Raw genomic sequence first — 16957 nt, 5'->3', positions numbered from 1 at the left:
CCAGCCATTCTAATGGCTTACTTCAACAGTGGCTCAGTTTACTCAGAAACTTTATTGACTGCTGAAAAGATCAGTGCTTGAACTTAGAAAGCTGCTATACTTGTTTTGTCTTCCGTTATTTTCAGGAGTAGATAACATGTCTGTTACTCTGTGGTGAGTTATATAGCACAGATTAACTGTTCAGTACACTATAAATATCAGACAGATAACATGATGCGCCAGATAACAGATAACATTGTGCGCCGGATTAAAGCTTGATCTACCATACAATCTGATTGAATTCCCATTGAAATCCATGAATTTCCACGGTGCATAAATCACTGATAACATTGCCTGTCTTTGATCATCTGTCTTCTTGAAAATTATAGCTCAATATTTATTTAATGTTATTGTGGATACTGAAGCATACAATAGAAACAAGAAAATTAAAATTAAATTAGACTAACTGGAGAAATGCATCTAAAAAAAATTATTATGAAAAAGGAACAATGAACAGCAGGCCAGGAAGATGGTTAGAAAATAAAATAGGAAGTTTTATTCAATTGATTTCCATCAGAAATTATTTAAGTGCATTTATGGAGATTTGTGATATATATACAACTACCTGAAGGGAGGCGTAGCCAGGTGTGGTTGGTCTCTTCTCCCAGGCAACCAGCAATAGAATAAGGGGACACAGTCTCAAGTTGTGCCAGGGGAAGTATAGGCTGAATGTTAGGAGGAAGTTCTTCCCAGAGAGAGTGATTGGCATTGGAATGGGCTGCTCAGGATGGTGGTGGGGTCACCGTCCCTGGAGGTGTTCAAGAAGAGACTGGATGAGGCATTTAGTGCCATGGTCTAGTTGACTGGCTAGGGCTGGGTGCTAGGTTGGACTGGATGATCTTGAAGGTGTCTTCCAACCTGGTTGATTCTATGATTCTCTCTATACATATATATATATTAAAAAAAAAAAAAAAAAAAAAAAAAAAGGAAAGGAAAAGCATGTGTCTATGGTTATAAATAAAAACTGTATGCCTATAAAAAGAAAAAAAAATCCCAAACCCTCAAGACCTTTGTACTCTCGTAACCATCACTCACATCATAATATCAGTGGTACTCCCTCTGCATAAGAGCCCTTATGCATATTCAAACATAGCTCTTCATTTGAATTCATAATACCTTAAAGTGCTTTTCAGAGCCGAGCCTCCACTCACATATCTCTTTGAAAAATCTTCTCCTTCCAGCATATGATTAAGATCAGAGAAGTGTGTTTGGAAAAATGACATCTCAGCAGTAAGCCTATTTTTCACATGTATGACTTCATATCGCTATTGCAAGTTTGTAGGTTAGATACATTTTCCTGGTGCATGAAAAAAAAAAGTGAGGCACAAATTTTAAAAGTAGATTGTTTTGTTTATATGTCATCAGTGTTAGCTATATAACTGTAATTGCATAATGTCTGTCAAGTCTTCACTGAGGTATTGTCTTCTCACCATGCCTGTGAATGTTTTTAGCTGTATTTAGTAACCGAAAAAGAAAAGAACAGAAAGGACTACACAATTCTTTCAAGGCATTTAGGTGCTTAAACTGCTGTTGAGGTATTATGTTTTGCTTGAAATGAGTGTAGTGTTAGGCACTTAAGTATCATTGAGGACTCCTCCCTCAGTAGTTTGGTAGAGGCAACTAAGAAAGTTGTGGCAAGGCAGTGAAAGATTCTCAGTGCTCTGAACAGAAATCTCTGCAAAGATTATCCTTCTTTCTTCCTTGTTCACATGTTATTGGATTTGTTGTGCAGTGATGAAGATGGGCTCCTGCTAGTCTTCAGAAATGTTCTTAGCAGTTTTCTTTTGTTTGTAATGTTTCTTGAAGACATCTAAGTAATTATGCTATTTCAATGCAACAGAAGTACAAGCACTAAAAGTGAATTGCATGGAAGTAATTATTACATTTTCTTTTACTTGTCAGTCTTATGCACTACAAAATCAGTGGTAGAACTGCTGCAGTCAACTTCAGCATTTGTCAGTTTGTTTGATGCCAAACATTTTCATGGATGTGAGCTTTTGCTTTTGAGGGTATGACTGCAAGACTGTAATCAAATAAATCACAAGTAAATGAAATTGTAGGTGGAGGAATATGAGAACACAGCACAGTAATTCTGTTTTTTATTGGACTAATGCTTGCATTACAGAGGCTCAGGTTATGTCTGATGTGATCTCAGTTATATTTACAGCATTTAAATGCAGCTAGTGTTAATTTTATGTGTAACAAATTTGCTACAAGAATCAGAACAAAATATGTGGTGATTTGTCTGGGCCATTTTGCTGATGGTAACAAAACTACATTTTGGCATAAGTTTCTAAAGGAATGTGGCTGAGAAATAATGAACGTGCACATTGGCAGTCATTATTATTTTCAATATTGATGAGCATGGCAACCATTCTATTGAAAAGGGTTTTTAATATTGCAAGAAACTAGGATAAGTTTCTCTATAACTCATTTGTAAAAAGAATAACTGTGAGTTCTGTAGTATAGTATTTTTCAATATTTTTGAGTCTGAGAGAAAGCTATTCCAAAGTTCTTAGTCTTATAAGTTACTTCTAGTTTTCTGCTTTAAACTGATTGCATTTTGCATACTATTTGCCTTTACACTTTGCATAATGAATTTATGACATTTTGCCTATAAAACTTTTCTCAAATCAGTACTTGATAAAACATACTTCAGGGTTTTGGTTTTTTTTAAGATCAATATACAGATCCTTCAAAATCATCCAATGTGTCTGTTACTTATTGTTTTAATGAACATTTTACTTCTGTGAACTAGCACTTAACAAACAGTCTCCTGTCTGTCTTTCATGCATGAAAACCAAGTTATTACCCTTTTCATGGGTTTGGAGGTTACTTATTTATTTCTATTATTATTCCTTTTATAGCAAAAAACTTGGAAATAGGAAGCTTGAAACTTTTATTGTATTTAGTGGTTGTCAAATGCAGTGGCTAATTAGTAAGATTAAATCCAAGATATGCTTTTCCTTTATTTTTTCTATCTCGACATATAATAATTTAGTAGAATTTTTAAGAGACAAAACCTGGTATTTTGAACTCTTAAACTACTGTAATTAAGAAGTTTCTCGCAATCATTAAATTTTTTTCTTTCCATTAGAAGTGAGTCATTATGTGTGCCAGAATTCTTGAAAGCTATTGTTCTGTGATGATATACTCCTTTGTTTTTTTTTTCTTTCTTTATTCTTGTCATTAATTTTACAGCAGTATTGACTATTTTTTTCAGGCTCTCGGGCAAATTTTATTCACGTTAGCACTCAAAGCAAAGAAGAGATTTACTTTTCAAGTGTGCTTCAAAATTTGGATAACAAACTGAATAAGTAATGTGGTACATTATTCCCATCTAGTAACATGGTATTTCATAGAAACAGAAAGATTCTGGTTGGAAAAGACCATCTGGGTGGAAAAGACCCTCAGGATCACCAAGCCCAACTGGTAACCCTACTCTACAAGTTTCACCCCTAAACCATATCCCCAAGCACCACATCTAAATGACCTTTAAACACATTCAGGATTGGTAGCAGCCCATTCCTATTTCTGCAGAAGTTATTTGAAAAGTTGCCTGGGAAACTGGTTGAATTGTCATCCTTGAGGGGTTTTCAAAGGTGTGTGGATGTGGCGCTTAGAAACATGGTTTAGCAGTGGACTACGTCAGCAGTTGGATGCAATGATTTCAGAGGTCTTTTCCAATATAAACAATTCTATGCTCTCGTGGTTTCTGAAAGTATTTGCTCTGCATTCACAATCAGTCTTATTAGTTCACAGGAAAAACACAATTGACATGAGAGCCTCAAATCCATTTTTTCAGTTATTAAGAATACATGTACCATTAAGATAAAAGGTACAAGACATCAGTCATATTTTCTTAAAACCTTACTGAATGAAATCTGTGAATCACTATTTGGGAATTGGTTTATCATAGAATTAGTTTTGTTGCTGTTAGAACTGACATTGTAAAGCTCCACTATTTACCTAGATTATTCAGCATAGAATTATATGTCAGAAAACAGATCATTATTGTGTCATAATTTGTCTGATTGAATTCTTTTGTATATGCTATATGTGCAGGATGTAAAATTTAATATTGAATTTACTTATTTAAGGATAGTTGATGTTGCACAGGACTTCTTTAGAGGAGCAATACAAAACATATTGCATAACCACACGAACATAAGAGTCCACTTAGCAAAACATAGATATTGCAATGTATATAGCTGTAATACGCTCACCAATACAACGCTGGGCATCACCAGTTGCTGGAAGGAATGAATGCATGGATCAAAGCCAGCTCAATCCCTTGTTTTCTTCAGAGTTCTTTTAGTAGTTGTCTGAGGTTCATACTCATATGCTGGGCTGAGCTAAGTATTCACCTCCCCATACTTCTCCAGCTAACCCAGGGAGACATTTAAGCTCTTATTGAATTCAGGGAGAAACATTTCTGCCACCAGTTAATCCACTCAAAGGCCAAACTTTAGTTTTCTTTGTATTAAGATAAAAGTCATATTACTTGCAACAGCTGTGCTCAGCCCCACCCTGTATTATTCCTCTACACATTTTCTCTGAATCTTAATCCATTTTAGAGACATATGGCTTACTATTTATAAGTTGTGATCATTAAATACCTTTATTGTCATTTACATATCATGAAACTTTACATATTTAGGTATATATCATGTATGACTGTGGTTGCATTTCAAACACTTGTCTATTAAAACTTACACTCATTAAACTGAGATTGAGGTAAGCGTCTGAATTTTCAACGTGTCTTGCAGCTGACATTTGGGAAATGAGCCATGCATGGCTTTGATCTGACAAACTGATCAGCTGTTTGAAAATTGGAAAAAAGATGATTGGAGAACAAACTTAAACATTGCTAGGTGAACACTAAAATTAAATATGAGAATACAGTTAGCACAAGATGGGTAGGATGTTCATGCTGTGTTTCTCAACTTGCTTTATGGAAATAATTTGTTTAAAGCAGAAAAGAAAAACAATGGAGCTTTTGCATGCCATTGTAAAGTGAATGAAACAATGATTATGGAAAACATAAATTTACAAAGTGTGGGAATGACAGGATGAGAAGTAATGGGTTTATACTGTCAGAGGAGAGATTTAAACTAGATGTTAGGAAGAAGTTCTTGATACTGAGGGTGGTGAGACACTGGCACAGGTTGCCCAGAGAGGTTGTGGATGCTCCCTCCCTGGAGGTGTTCAAGGCCAGGTTGGATGATGCCTTGAGCGACCTGTTCTAGTGGGAGATGTCCCTGCCTATGGCAGGGGGTTGGAACAAGATGATCTTTCAGGTCCTTTCCAACATAAGCCATTCTATGATTCTCTAAATAGTAGATTGCAGTAATATGTGCTGGCATTAATAGTATAATATTTAAATACTTGAAATCTTACCTTTGCAGCAGCATGCAAAGTCTAACATGTTAAACATCAATTCTCAATGAGAATGTGTGCATGTGTAAGGGGTGATTTTAATGATGCTTATGTTTTCTTTTCTAACAGCTGAGGATGCATGTGGAGGTACTATGAGAGGATCTAGTGGTATCATCTCGAGCCCCAACTTTCCTAATGAATATCACAACAATGCGGATTGCACATGGACGATTGTGGCAGAGCCTGGGGATACTATCTCACTCATATTTACAGATTTCCAAATGGAAGAAAAGTATGACTACTTAGAAGTAGAAGGTTCTGAACCACCTACAATATGGTAAGTCAACTGCAGCAATTTCAGTGTGGTAACAAGTAAAAAAAAAAAGATATGTGAAAACTTAACTTTTCATTTTGTCAATAGATAGTTTTGCTGAATACAAAGAAAGAAAGAATCAAACAAACAGGCAAAAAAGGAACCAAACAAAAAAAAACATCCCAAGATGTATTGGTTCTTTCTGTGTTTTAAATGTTGATATTTTAACTGCAGCTGTAAAATAATTTCCAAACCTATTGCAAGGGGGTAACATTCAGATTAAAGGCGTAGGCTTATTCACCTTTTTGTGTCTAGGTCTAACTATTTTAACCATTATTGTATCACAAAAGTGTATGTTTAGAAACAGAATGAAATGGACTGCTGTGCTAGCAAGTTGTGCCGGAAGAGGTATAGGCTGGATGTTAAGAGGAAGTTATTCACAGGGAGAATGATTTGCCATTGGAATGGGCTGCCCAGGGAGGTGGTGGAGTCACAGTCCCTGGAGGTGTTGAAGAAAAGACTGGCATGGTCTGGTTGGTTGGACAGGAATGGGTGATAGGTTGGACTGGATGATCTTGGGGGTCACTTCCAACCTGGTCAATTCTATGATTGGTGGAGCCTTCAGAGAGTTTCTAATGTCACAAAGTGAATGACGTGAAGTTCTTTCAGCAGAGAGCTTGAGGAAGCAGTGTTGATCACAAGTTGTCTCTAAAAGAATTTCTGTACAAGAGGACTGTGTATGTGGTCTCACTATATCCTCTGTGTGGGGTATGACTACTGTTACATGTAGCTAGAAATTTCCGTCTTAGCCTGAGTAGCCACAGCACTTTCTGTTTGGAATTTTGTTCCAAATACGCTACCTTTGCTGGGGTCGGAGTGGCTGGAGAGCAGCCAAGCAGAGAGGGATCTGGGGGTGCTGATTGATACCTGCCTGAACACGAGCCAGCAGTGTGCCCAGGTGTCCAAGAGAGCCAGTGGCATCCTGGCCTGCATCAGGAATGGTGTGGTCAGCAGGAGCAGGGAGGTCATTCTGCCCCTGTACTCTGCACTGGTTAGACCTCACCTTGAGTACAGTGTTCAGTTCTGGGCCCCCCAGTTTAGGAGGGACATCGAAATGCTTGAGCGTGTCCAGAGAAGGGCAACGAGGCTGGGGAGAGGCCTTGAGCACAGCCCTACGAGGAGAGGCTGAGGGAGCTGGGATTGTTTAGTCTGGAGAAGAGGAGGCTCAGGGGTGACCTCATTGCTGTCTACAACTACCTGAGGGGAGGTTGTGGCCAGGAGGAGGTTGCTCTCTTCTCTCAGGTGGCCAGCGCCAGAACGAGAGGACACAGCCTCAAGCTACGCCAGGAGAGATTTAGGCTGGAAGTGAGGAGAAAGTTCTTCACTGAGAGAGTCATTGGACACTGGAATGGGCTGCCTGGGGAGGTGGTGGAGTCGCCGTCCCTGGAGCTGTTGAAGGCAGGATTGGACGTGGCACTTGGTGCCATGGTCTGGCCTTGAGCTCTGTGGTAAAGGGTTGGACTTGATGATCTGTGAGGTCTCTTCCAATCCTAATAATACTGTGATACTGTTACCTCAGCAGTAGTAACGGTATTTTTGCTAAACTGGCATCTGCAATTCTTGATCTCAGTGTAGATGCAGTTAGCAAACCAAGTAGAAGAAATAAAATTGTAAACAACCTCTTTGAAGATGGGGTTGAGTTAAGAAGGAAAAACAAACTGTATGCTCTGTAGTTTTTCAGCCTGGTAGTTTATCATAGGATACCATCACAATACTCGAGAAACATGTGAATATTATACAAACTTGTGGTAGTTATATTGGTTTTAAATGTATTACAAGATCACCAAAAAAGGAGGATGTACATGGAACCATAAATAACAGTGATGTTCCCCAGTAAAAACTTAAGCTCTGAACTGGTTCATAAAGCATTTTTAGGGTTCTGCACAGCAGACAAATGGCATGTGAACAATGGGTGACTGGCTAGCCACATTAAAATTAGCCTTCTTTTCTTATTATCAATACAAAAATCAAACATATCTTAGAGAAAATGCATTATAAATTTTAATATTTTAAATGTTATAATAAGACAATATCCCACATCAGAAAGCTACATGTTTTTGGAAACATCAGTTTCAGTTTCTGTGTAATTGTCCTTACTACTTAAGGGCACAGTAAAAGCCTATCTAATAAGTCTCAGCTTTATAAAGAGCATTTCATCATTTGAGTTAAATTGTACTACCACCTACATAGTTAATTGCCTGTATTAGAATATTACTTAATTGCTGTTGAGTTTTTCAAGCTGTTAAACTGAAATCTTTTGAACTAGCTGTCAGTTAAATAATTCTTAAACAATTTATAACAATTGTTAGTGTGGTAATACCAATGACATACAGAAAAAATTACTGTCTTGCATAGTTAAATGTGCATTCTGTTCCTCTTGAACATATTTCATGTATTCAGTCCCGAGCTTAAAACAATTACTTTTTTTCCTGTGAAAATCATTATATATATTTTAATGTTTAAAATAATATAGTTTTATATATGGAAATTCTCATCAGTTTACAAAACATAAAATCTTGTATTAATAATTGCTGATGTAGAGAACAGATTGAGAGCATATTCTTTTTTTTTTTTCTTTTGAGTTTGTCATTTATATTCCCTAAATTAGATTGATGTATTCAGTTATGCAGAAGTATTCCCCCCCCGTGTGTTAGGAAAGAAATTATTTGGAAATCTTATTTAGCAGCAATTTGTTCATTAGATTTACAGTAGTAATACTTTAAAACAACTTTGACTGTAGCTTGAGGTGTACATCAAGATAGGTTAGTTTGTAAAGTCACGTAACAGTAGAGTTCTAAAACTGAAAGCATGCTTTTGATCTTTGATTTTGGAAAACATATAGTGCATAATGTGTGAAATTACTTAAAACACATTAGTTGATCTGGATACCAAGTAGTATTGTGTGGTGGTTTGGGTGTTCCCCGCCCCCCCACACTTTTAGAAATACCCAGCTAGACTCCGTCGGGCTCTGGGAATATAAATGAAGCTATTTATTTACAGCTAGCACAATATACAAGCAGATATTTACAGTATATACAGTTATAGACAGAAATATACAAGGTAAAAGTAATACAGAAACACAAATTCCCTCCCAGAAACCTGAGTCCCCAGGAGGGGCTATCAACCACCCCTGCACCTTCCCCTGCCCCTCTCAACCTTACCCCTGTCCTAGGGAAGAATAGAGGTTCAGCCAAGAGGTTAAGAAGCAAAGGTGAGTGGCAGGTGAGGTTAGGGAGATGCTGCTCAGCCAGAGCCCAGCCAGAGAGTGCCACAAAACATGGCGAGAGTGTTATCTAATGTTTTCCCTTCTTGTTCTCATACATCTCAGTGAGACTGTGAGGGGAGCAGACATCACTATTGTTTTCCCTTCACAACATATAATCTACTTTTTCTCAGCAAAACATTCTACCCTGCTTCAAACTAGCATATATTATAAAATAATTTCTTAGATATTGTGTCACTTTCTGTGTCTGTTATGTATACTGATTTATTAAAACCAAATCAAACCTTTTGTTCCTCAGTATATCTGCTTTTTTGGTTCTAACTAAGCTAAAAATCTGTAATATACACCAAGTAGATAGTTTAGGGTTATCCAGGAGGCATGGAATTCTTAATGAAGTGCTAAATTTTCACACCCAGTTTAAAGCCCTCTCAGTCAGCCCCACAATCTCCTGAGTGAAGATTTTTTTCCTCCTTTAAGGAAGGTGTCTCCAGTTTGATACCAACAACACTGGTGCTGTGTAGGCCATACCGTAGTTGAAGAACCCAAAATTGTGGTGGTGATACCAGGCACAGAGCCATGTATTAATGGACTGCATTGGGTTCTTCATTCTAATGTCACTGCTGGTGACTGGAAGATCAGAAGAAAAGATGACCTGTACGTCAGAATCTTTCACCACTCCTCCCAAGACCCTAAAGTCTCCTTTGATTGATCTTGGACTAACAATCATTACTTTTTCTCCACTTACATGGAAGATCAGTAATGGCTAATAATCCAAGGGGGCTGCCCTGCTGGAAAGCAGCACTGTGGGGAAAGCCCTTGGAGCGCTGGTGGACAGAAGTTCTGCATGGGCCAGCAATGTACCCTTGCGGCCAAGAAAGACAATGACATCCTGGAGTGCATCAGGGAAAGTGTGGCCAGCAGGTCTAGGGAGGTTCTTCTCCCCATCTACTCTGCCCTGGTGAGACCACATCTGGAGAGTTTTGGGCTTTCCAGACAGAGACCTGCTGGAAGAGTGGAGAGTCATAAGGATGACTGAGGAATTTGAACATCTCCCCTGTGAAGAGAGACTGAGAAACCTGGGGCTGTCTGGAGAAGAAAAGGCTGAGAGGAGATCTTATCAACGTGTATAAATATCTGAGAGGTGGGTGTCAAGTGGATGGAGCCAGGCTCTTTCCATCAGTCAGCAGCAATAAGACAAGGAGCAACAGCTGCAAACTGGAACAGAGAAGGTTTCACCTCAACATGAGGAGAAACTTCTTTACAGCGAGGGTAACAGAGCACAGGAACAGGCTGCCCAGAGAGGTTATGGAGTCTCCTTCTCTGGAGACTTTCAAAATCCACCTGGATGCATTCCCGTGTGGACTACCCTAGGAGATCCTGCTTTGGCAGGGGTGTTGGACTTGATGATCATTGGAGGTCACTTCCAACCTCTAAAGTTCTGTGATTCTGTGGCTGCAGCAGGCTAGGAAGTTTCCTAGTGACATCCCTAACCCAAGCTCCAGGGAGACAACAGACTTCACTGTGAGAAGGGCCTGTTTGGCCTCCCTGATTCTCCTCAACCTTTCAGCCTCCTCTCACAGCTTTGCCACAAGGCCGAGCAGATTTGCCACCTGTTCAGAGCCGAAGCAACAGTTCTCGTATCTGCTGCTTGTTGCCAGAGCAAGGCTGTGGCACTCCTTGCACTCCTTGCAGCCCTGTGACCTGGATAGCTGCATGTTTGCATGGGATCTCTGTCTCTGTGTTCTTTCCACAACAGATTTGGACCAGGTGGCAAACAGGGTTGGTCCTGTCCACATGACCTTCTGCAAAAACTACCCAGGTGACTCACACACCACTTACCTTGACCTTGCTCCTGGGGTGTTTAAATAATCCTCTGGCTGCAGCTCTGCCCACCTATCTCATGAGACTGGCCAGCTCAGTGAAGGGGTGTTGCTCCAGTCTCCAGGTGTAGCCTAACTTTGGGAAAAAGAAAGACCCCATCCACCGATCTCTGCTGCTCTGTTATGGGAACAACTCATCTCCAGAGGCTGTTTGTAAAGAACAGAAGAGATAAATGCAGACATTTTAAAGACCAGTCTGTGCAGGCAGTAATAAAGTCAGTGTTTCAGATGAGAAAAGCAACTCATGGAACTTTTAAAGGTTCAATATAATTTTTGTAGATACAGAGTTTAGTGCCAGAAAGAACTAATGAATAATTTAGTGCTCCCTCCTGTAAATGACAGTCTGTATTTCATATGTATTACTGTGCTAATTTCAAAATTAGCCCAGTCTTCTTCATTCCTCACTTAAAAATGCTAAGTGCTACAAACATCAATTTTCTTCTTTTCTTTTTGCAAAAATAAGGAAAACAAAATCTTTTGAATGCATTTTTCATTGCCTTCAGTTGGTGTGGTTTTTTTTACAAAGGGTTAAAGAACTTTGGGTTTTTTGACTTGTCCTTTAAACTTGATACATTAAGGAAAGCTTGCCCATGAATTTTTGATTGAGTTCATTTCTGAAGACATTACACTTCTTTTAGTTTCTCAGTAACATCTTGTGTTGTGAAAAACAGTCAACAAGGAAAAGTGGAGCAATTGGTGCATGCCTATTGTAACCAGAATTGAACTTGTGTTTCTACATACTGCTTCCTTGGTTAAGTGTCAGATGCTGCAGCGTTTAGCTATATGAAAGGAAGAAGAAAACTGATTAGCTAAAATCAATTTGGGTCACCTGGTGTGATGATCATATTGCTTCTACTATTTGATTGTCAGTTCATGAATGTGGCCTTGGCTGGACAACAGCTGCCCACCAAGCTGCTCTATCACTGTCCCTCCTCAACTGGACAAAGAAAAGAAAATATAATGAAAGGTTTTTGGGTTTAGATCAGGACAGGGAGATCACTTTCTAATTGCTATCATAGGCAAAACAGACTTGGTGAAATTAAGTTATTGCCAATCAAGTCAAAATAGGATGAAAACTAAACTCAAATCTTAAAAGTCCTTCTTAGGCTCATCTTAATTACTGATTTTCTTTACCTTTCCCACCTTGGGTGGTATAGGTGGACATAAAATGAAGGGTGTGGTCATTTCAACACTTGTCTTTGCTGCTGTTTCCTCTTCACACTCTTCCCCTGCTCCAATGTGGGTATCACCTATGTGAGGTGGTCATCCATGAACTTCTCCTACCTGAGTCCTTGCCTTGGACTTCAGATCTTCACAAACTACTCCAACATCAGTTCCTTCCCTAGAGTGCAGTCCTTCAGGGTCAGACTGATCCAGAATGGGTCCTTTATGGGGTCATGATTTCTGCCAGCACACCTGCTCCAGCAAGTGCTCCACCCTAGCCCACATGTTCTGCTAGGAGCTCACTCTATTGCTGGTCTCCCACAGGGTCACAGCCTCCTTCAGGCACCTCCACCTGCTCTGTCATTTGGCCCTTAGTGGGCTGCAGGTGGATCACTTCTCCACTGCTAACCTCCATGGGCTACCAGGGGACAGCCTGCCTCACCATGAGCTACAGAGAAATCTCTGCCCTGGTGCCTGGAGCACTTCTGCTTCCTTCATTGATCTTGGTATGTACAGAGTTGTTTTACATTCTCACTCCTCTCCTCTGGCTGCTCTTGCACAGCATTTTTTATTCTTTCATTATTTTTCTTCCCAGTTTTGTCCTAGAGTTTTGTGATGAACACCATAACCTCTCTTTATGCTTTGGAATTTTCTTTTTATGCTATAAAGGATGGTACAGTTTATTGACATTTATTAAGCACTCTGAGATGAAAGTTCTATAAAATGATCAAGTAAGAGATTTATTATCTTACAGACGTTGTATAAGAGGGGAAGGTCTCTGCAGATAAATGTAGGCAATTTTAGAATGTAAATGCTTTATGCAATGAATTCTGTAGAATTAGGAGATCAGGTGTTTGAGAAGAAGGTTGCACAAAATGTAACTGAGAAAGCTATCAATTCACAAAAAAAAAAAATAAATGGAAACTGAGACAAATGGTTCTGTGAGTAATTTGCCTGGATTTCATGGCAGCAATTATATTTAATTGTGCAGTAAGAGTAGCCTTTTCTGACAGATTTCAATATCTACCTTGATACATTTTCAGAGGCAGAAAATAGTGAACTCAAAAATATCACCTGCACTTTGAGCAGAGCTGCACAATTCTTATCCTCTTAGTTTGTATTGAGTTGTTCTTCAGAGGCACTTCAGGACTTTCACTGTCTTATCACCTTTAAAAAAGATGAAATGAAGTAACTGACTCAGACCTAACATGACAGCATTTTGAATTTTTATTCTAATGTTAAGCAACAGCTCTTTTAAGATACCTTTGCATTTGGATTTAATACCTAGCTATGAGCAACTAGAGTGGCAGATACTCAGGAAAACTTTCAGATTATAAAAGTACCTTTTCTAACAAGACCCATGGGGTCCCTAATTTTGCTGCAGAGTGGGAGTAATTTGACTTATAATTTAAACTATCTCCAGCCAGAGTTTCATGCCAATTTCTCTTTACGTTGTGTAGAAAATATAATTGGAGTCTTTCACCAGTTTGAAGATTGCATACCTATATGTACTTTTCATTTTAACTGCTGGAGTTGCATGAAGTACTAAAGGTTAGGGAGAGGAGTTAAAAGAGAGTTAGCTGCAGGGAGAAGTACTCTTTTGTTCCAATTTCCATTGGCTCTGAGTTTCTTCAGTGTGAATCTAGCAATAGTGGCACCCCAGTAAATAGGACTTTCACCTTATTACTGAGAAGTGGCCACAGGCTTTGTATTGATCTGACAGGGATCTGTCTTAGGATTCTTCCGAGGTGTCTTGGCATGAGCTAGTTTTAGCTTATCTGAGCTCTGACAATTGCCTACTGCTCAAGAGATGACTGTCAGACCACAGCCTGACAACCTTAGGCAGTTGCTGTGTAACACCTTGATCCTCTGTTAACTGGGTTTGAGGAAGACTGAAAGTCAGTGAGATAAAAGCAGGCTCTTTTAAGAAAACATCAAATAGCCCGAAGATGATTCATTGTTTTGGAAGGGGAATGTTATAATTAATAGCTTTCCAGGAATGACTTCAGGATGCTCCTGGGTAGATTCTTTTCTGTGTGACCAAACCTAAGTGGTTTTTGAGGATGGGACTCAATCTCTGGAGGTCCCTTTCAATCTCTGGCATTCTATGACTCACAGTAAACATTTTCTCCTTCTGTTTTGGGAAGAACAAAGTACTTATCTTAGGACACTGAGATCATATCATCAGAGAGAAAAGATTGCTACTCAAAAGATTAAAGAAGTTACTAGTACTGTTAATGAGACTTTTTAATTTTAGACTATTAAATGTCTTTCTATTGATTCTATGATCTGTGAAGAAAAAAAGACTTCTAAGCATGAGGTCATATTTTATATGATGTATTTGTATCACATTTATGAATAATGACTCCTTCAAAGTCCCTAACATCTTTATGAAAATCAGAAATTTATAGTAGTACATCAGGCAATCAGGACACAATACTGACCATAAGTGTTATGTGTATTACTTCTGTCACAAACAGCACATTACTCATATCATTGGTTAACATTTCAGTATGTGTTTGGAAGCTTCCCTATACCTTTCCTTGTACTCCATTATTCTGCCAAGTCAACAAATTAATTGGAGAATCTTTGGTGTGTGAATATCCAACATTATAAGATGCAATCTATTTCTGAAGTTAAGGTATTTCTTAATCTTGGCACTTCACAGCATTTCATATCCACAGTGCTACAGACTTTTGTTAATCATCACTTGGTCCTGTATCCAGTCCTTAATGATTGTACAGTCTCACAGACTTGCTTTCTATGACAGTAACTTCAAAACTGAACTTTTTCAACATTGCAAAGGCATGACAGGGCTCTCACTTATTTCAATAGTGACATTTTTAAAGCAAACAATTTTCATCTTCCAAGCATCATAATGAGCTTGAGAAAGAGTCACAGGGTGAATTATTTTTATCCCTCTAGCTGAATGAAATTAATCAATAGATTGTTAAAGTACTTTATAGAACAAATGACATAATGTAGAACTTTTCCTCCCCTTTTCCCAAACATTGGCTTATTTAAGTTTTCATTTGTTATATGTATCATAAATAAATGATTACAGTGGAGTTTCTACCTAAAACCTAAGTTTGTTCTAAATAGCTCATTAGGTTAAATTTGAAGAGTAGTAATTTCTTGTTCTAAAATTAAAAGACTTTTTGTCAAGCAGTTGGCTGCAGGTCTGAGATTTGGAAACAGCAATCAAGGATTTATCTAGATTCAAACTTGTCAGTGTCATGATACTTGGTTAAATAATGCATAGTCCTACTGCAGACAATGTTATATGAACTGACCTTAGGAACTACACTTTTTACTGGCTTGTGCCTGTAACCACTTGAAACTTAGATGATGTATTACCTTCAAACTGCTAATAGAGTGTTATATTTTAGACTCTTCTTTTTTTCCCCTCCCCTGCACATGTAACTTTCAGAAAGAGATGGCTTTAGGGAGATTTTTTTTTTGTCTCCTTTCCTCCAAGATCAAATTAGTCCTGTTTACTTTCTCCTCTGAGAGATATGTCGTGTCATGCTTTAGGTCTGATGTGGTAGTTCAAGGCTCATTGTAAAAATCTAAGAGGAGACATCAGGACTTTCTTGAAAGTTTAATGCAGAATGTAAATAAATTATAGCGTTGGTTGTGAAAAAGAAAAGGAAAAAAAAGATAATGTTTGTATCATTCATTGGTTTGATAATTGGTATAAAAAGCTAATATATAAGCAATTTGGCATCCTTGGCTTTTGGACACTGGCTCTGTCATGGTTCCTTCACCTCTCTAACTCCTCCACACCATGTACTAACCTTGGCTGGCCAGATAACACATGAGATCTTTCTGGTTTTCTGTCTGAGGGTGGAGAAGATGGTGTTGGCTCCTTCTGGGCTTTTCTTTGTCCAGGGGGAAAGACTGGATTTCTGTATTATTTCTGAATTGTATGTAGCTGTAAATACATGTAGATGTGTTTTGTATGTGTATGGTTGTAAATTTAGCTTTGCTGTAAAATATAGCTTTATATTGCTTCCAAGCCATCTGAGCTGATCTGGTTAATTTTACTGGGGAGCAGAGGGGAATTTCCCAACCCCCCACAACTAGACACTGAAAGAGGGTAATACAGAAGGTTAACTCATCTTCCCTCCTTGTTTTCCTTTCTTGCAAATACAGCAATCATGTAAATAATATTTTTTTCTTGATGTATGTGTTTTTTTTTTCTTTTTCATTAATTGAAGATTCAGCTGGCTAACTTTACTTATTTTGCTGTTATAATTACCTTTCAAACTAGTCTATTTGCTCAAGCCAGTCCATTATGTCATTCAGTTCCTGAATTGCCCAGGTAGTTAATGACTTGATCATACTGGATGCACACATAATAGAACCCTGATATCCACCTACAGCTTGAGTTGCACATATACAATTAAATGAAATATTCCACTTATGTAAGTTCCATAGCTTCTGCTACAGACACAACTCTAAGTCTTCTCTAATACAGCTGTATCAGTATTATATGTTAGAGCTGCCTAAAAGTAATGCTGCAACTACAATTCTAGGAAACCCACAGCTCTTACAATGCTTTCATCTGAATTGAATTTTTGTTAGATGTACTTTCATGGAAGAACAATATACAGGCAATTATCCACCTCGTTGATCTTCCCTGTTCTCCACAGGTAACTGAAAATATCTATTGGCATGGAATATTTATCTGATATCTTCCAAAAAAAACAAATCTTGAATTCTTAGGTTAGATTACAATGTAAGAGAGAGAGGTTTGGGTGTTTTTCCCTGTTTGACAATATACATTACCGTGTCCTTGCTGAAATGATTTAATGTGATTTGGATAGAACATTTCCAGGAAAAAAAGTGAGGAAAAAGGCCAATTGTGCAATAATTGTTCACATCTATAATGACTGC

The 16957-nt window shown here is 38.3% G+C and overlaps 1 protein-coding gene and 1 long non-coding RNA gene across 2 annotated transcripts in view; one reads left to right on the top strand and one right to left on the bottom strand.

The window, feature by feature from the left end:
- CSMD3 (CUB and Sushi multiple domains 3) overlaps window positions 1-16957 on the top strand; it is a 483827-nt gene that overhangs the window by 150211 nt on the left and 316659 nt on the right. Inside the window, exon 5 of the mRNA XM_064154172.1 lies at window positions 5548-5755. Coding sequence (XP_064010242.1) covers window positions 5548-5755 — 208 coding nt within the window. The remainder of the gene's footprint in view (window positions 1-5547; window positions 5756-16957) is intronic.
- Window positions 11273-12335, bottom strand: LOC135181199 (uncharacterized). Its single transcript, XR_010304772.1, has 2 exons — window positions 12029-12335; window positions 11273-11673 (listed from the first exon to the last, which is right to left on the bottom strand). It is a non-coding gene; the product is annotated as an uncharacterized LOC135181199 (long non-coding RNA).

Source organism: Pogoniulus pusillus, chromosome 14, assembly GCF_015220805.1.
Source record: "Pogoniulus pusillus isolate bPogPus1 chromosome 14, bPogPus1.pri, whole genome shotgun sequence".
In the NCBI taxonomy this organism is placed as follows: Eukaryota; Metazoa; Chordata; class Aves; order Piciformes; family Lybiidae; genus Pogoniulus; species Pogoniulus pusillus.
Note: the sequence above shows the minus strand (reverse complement) of the source record. Positions and strands in the feature narration are given on the sequence as shown.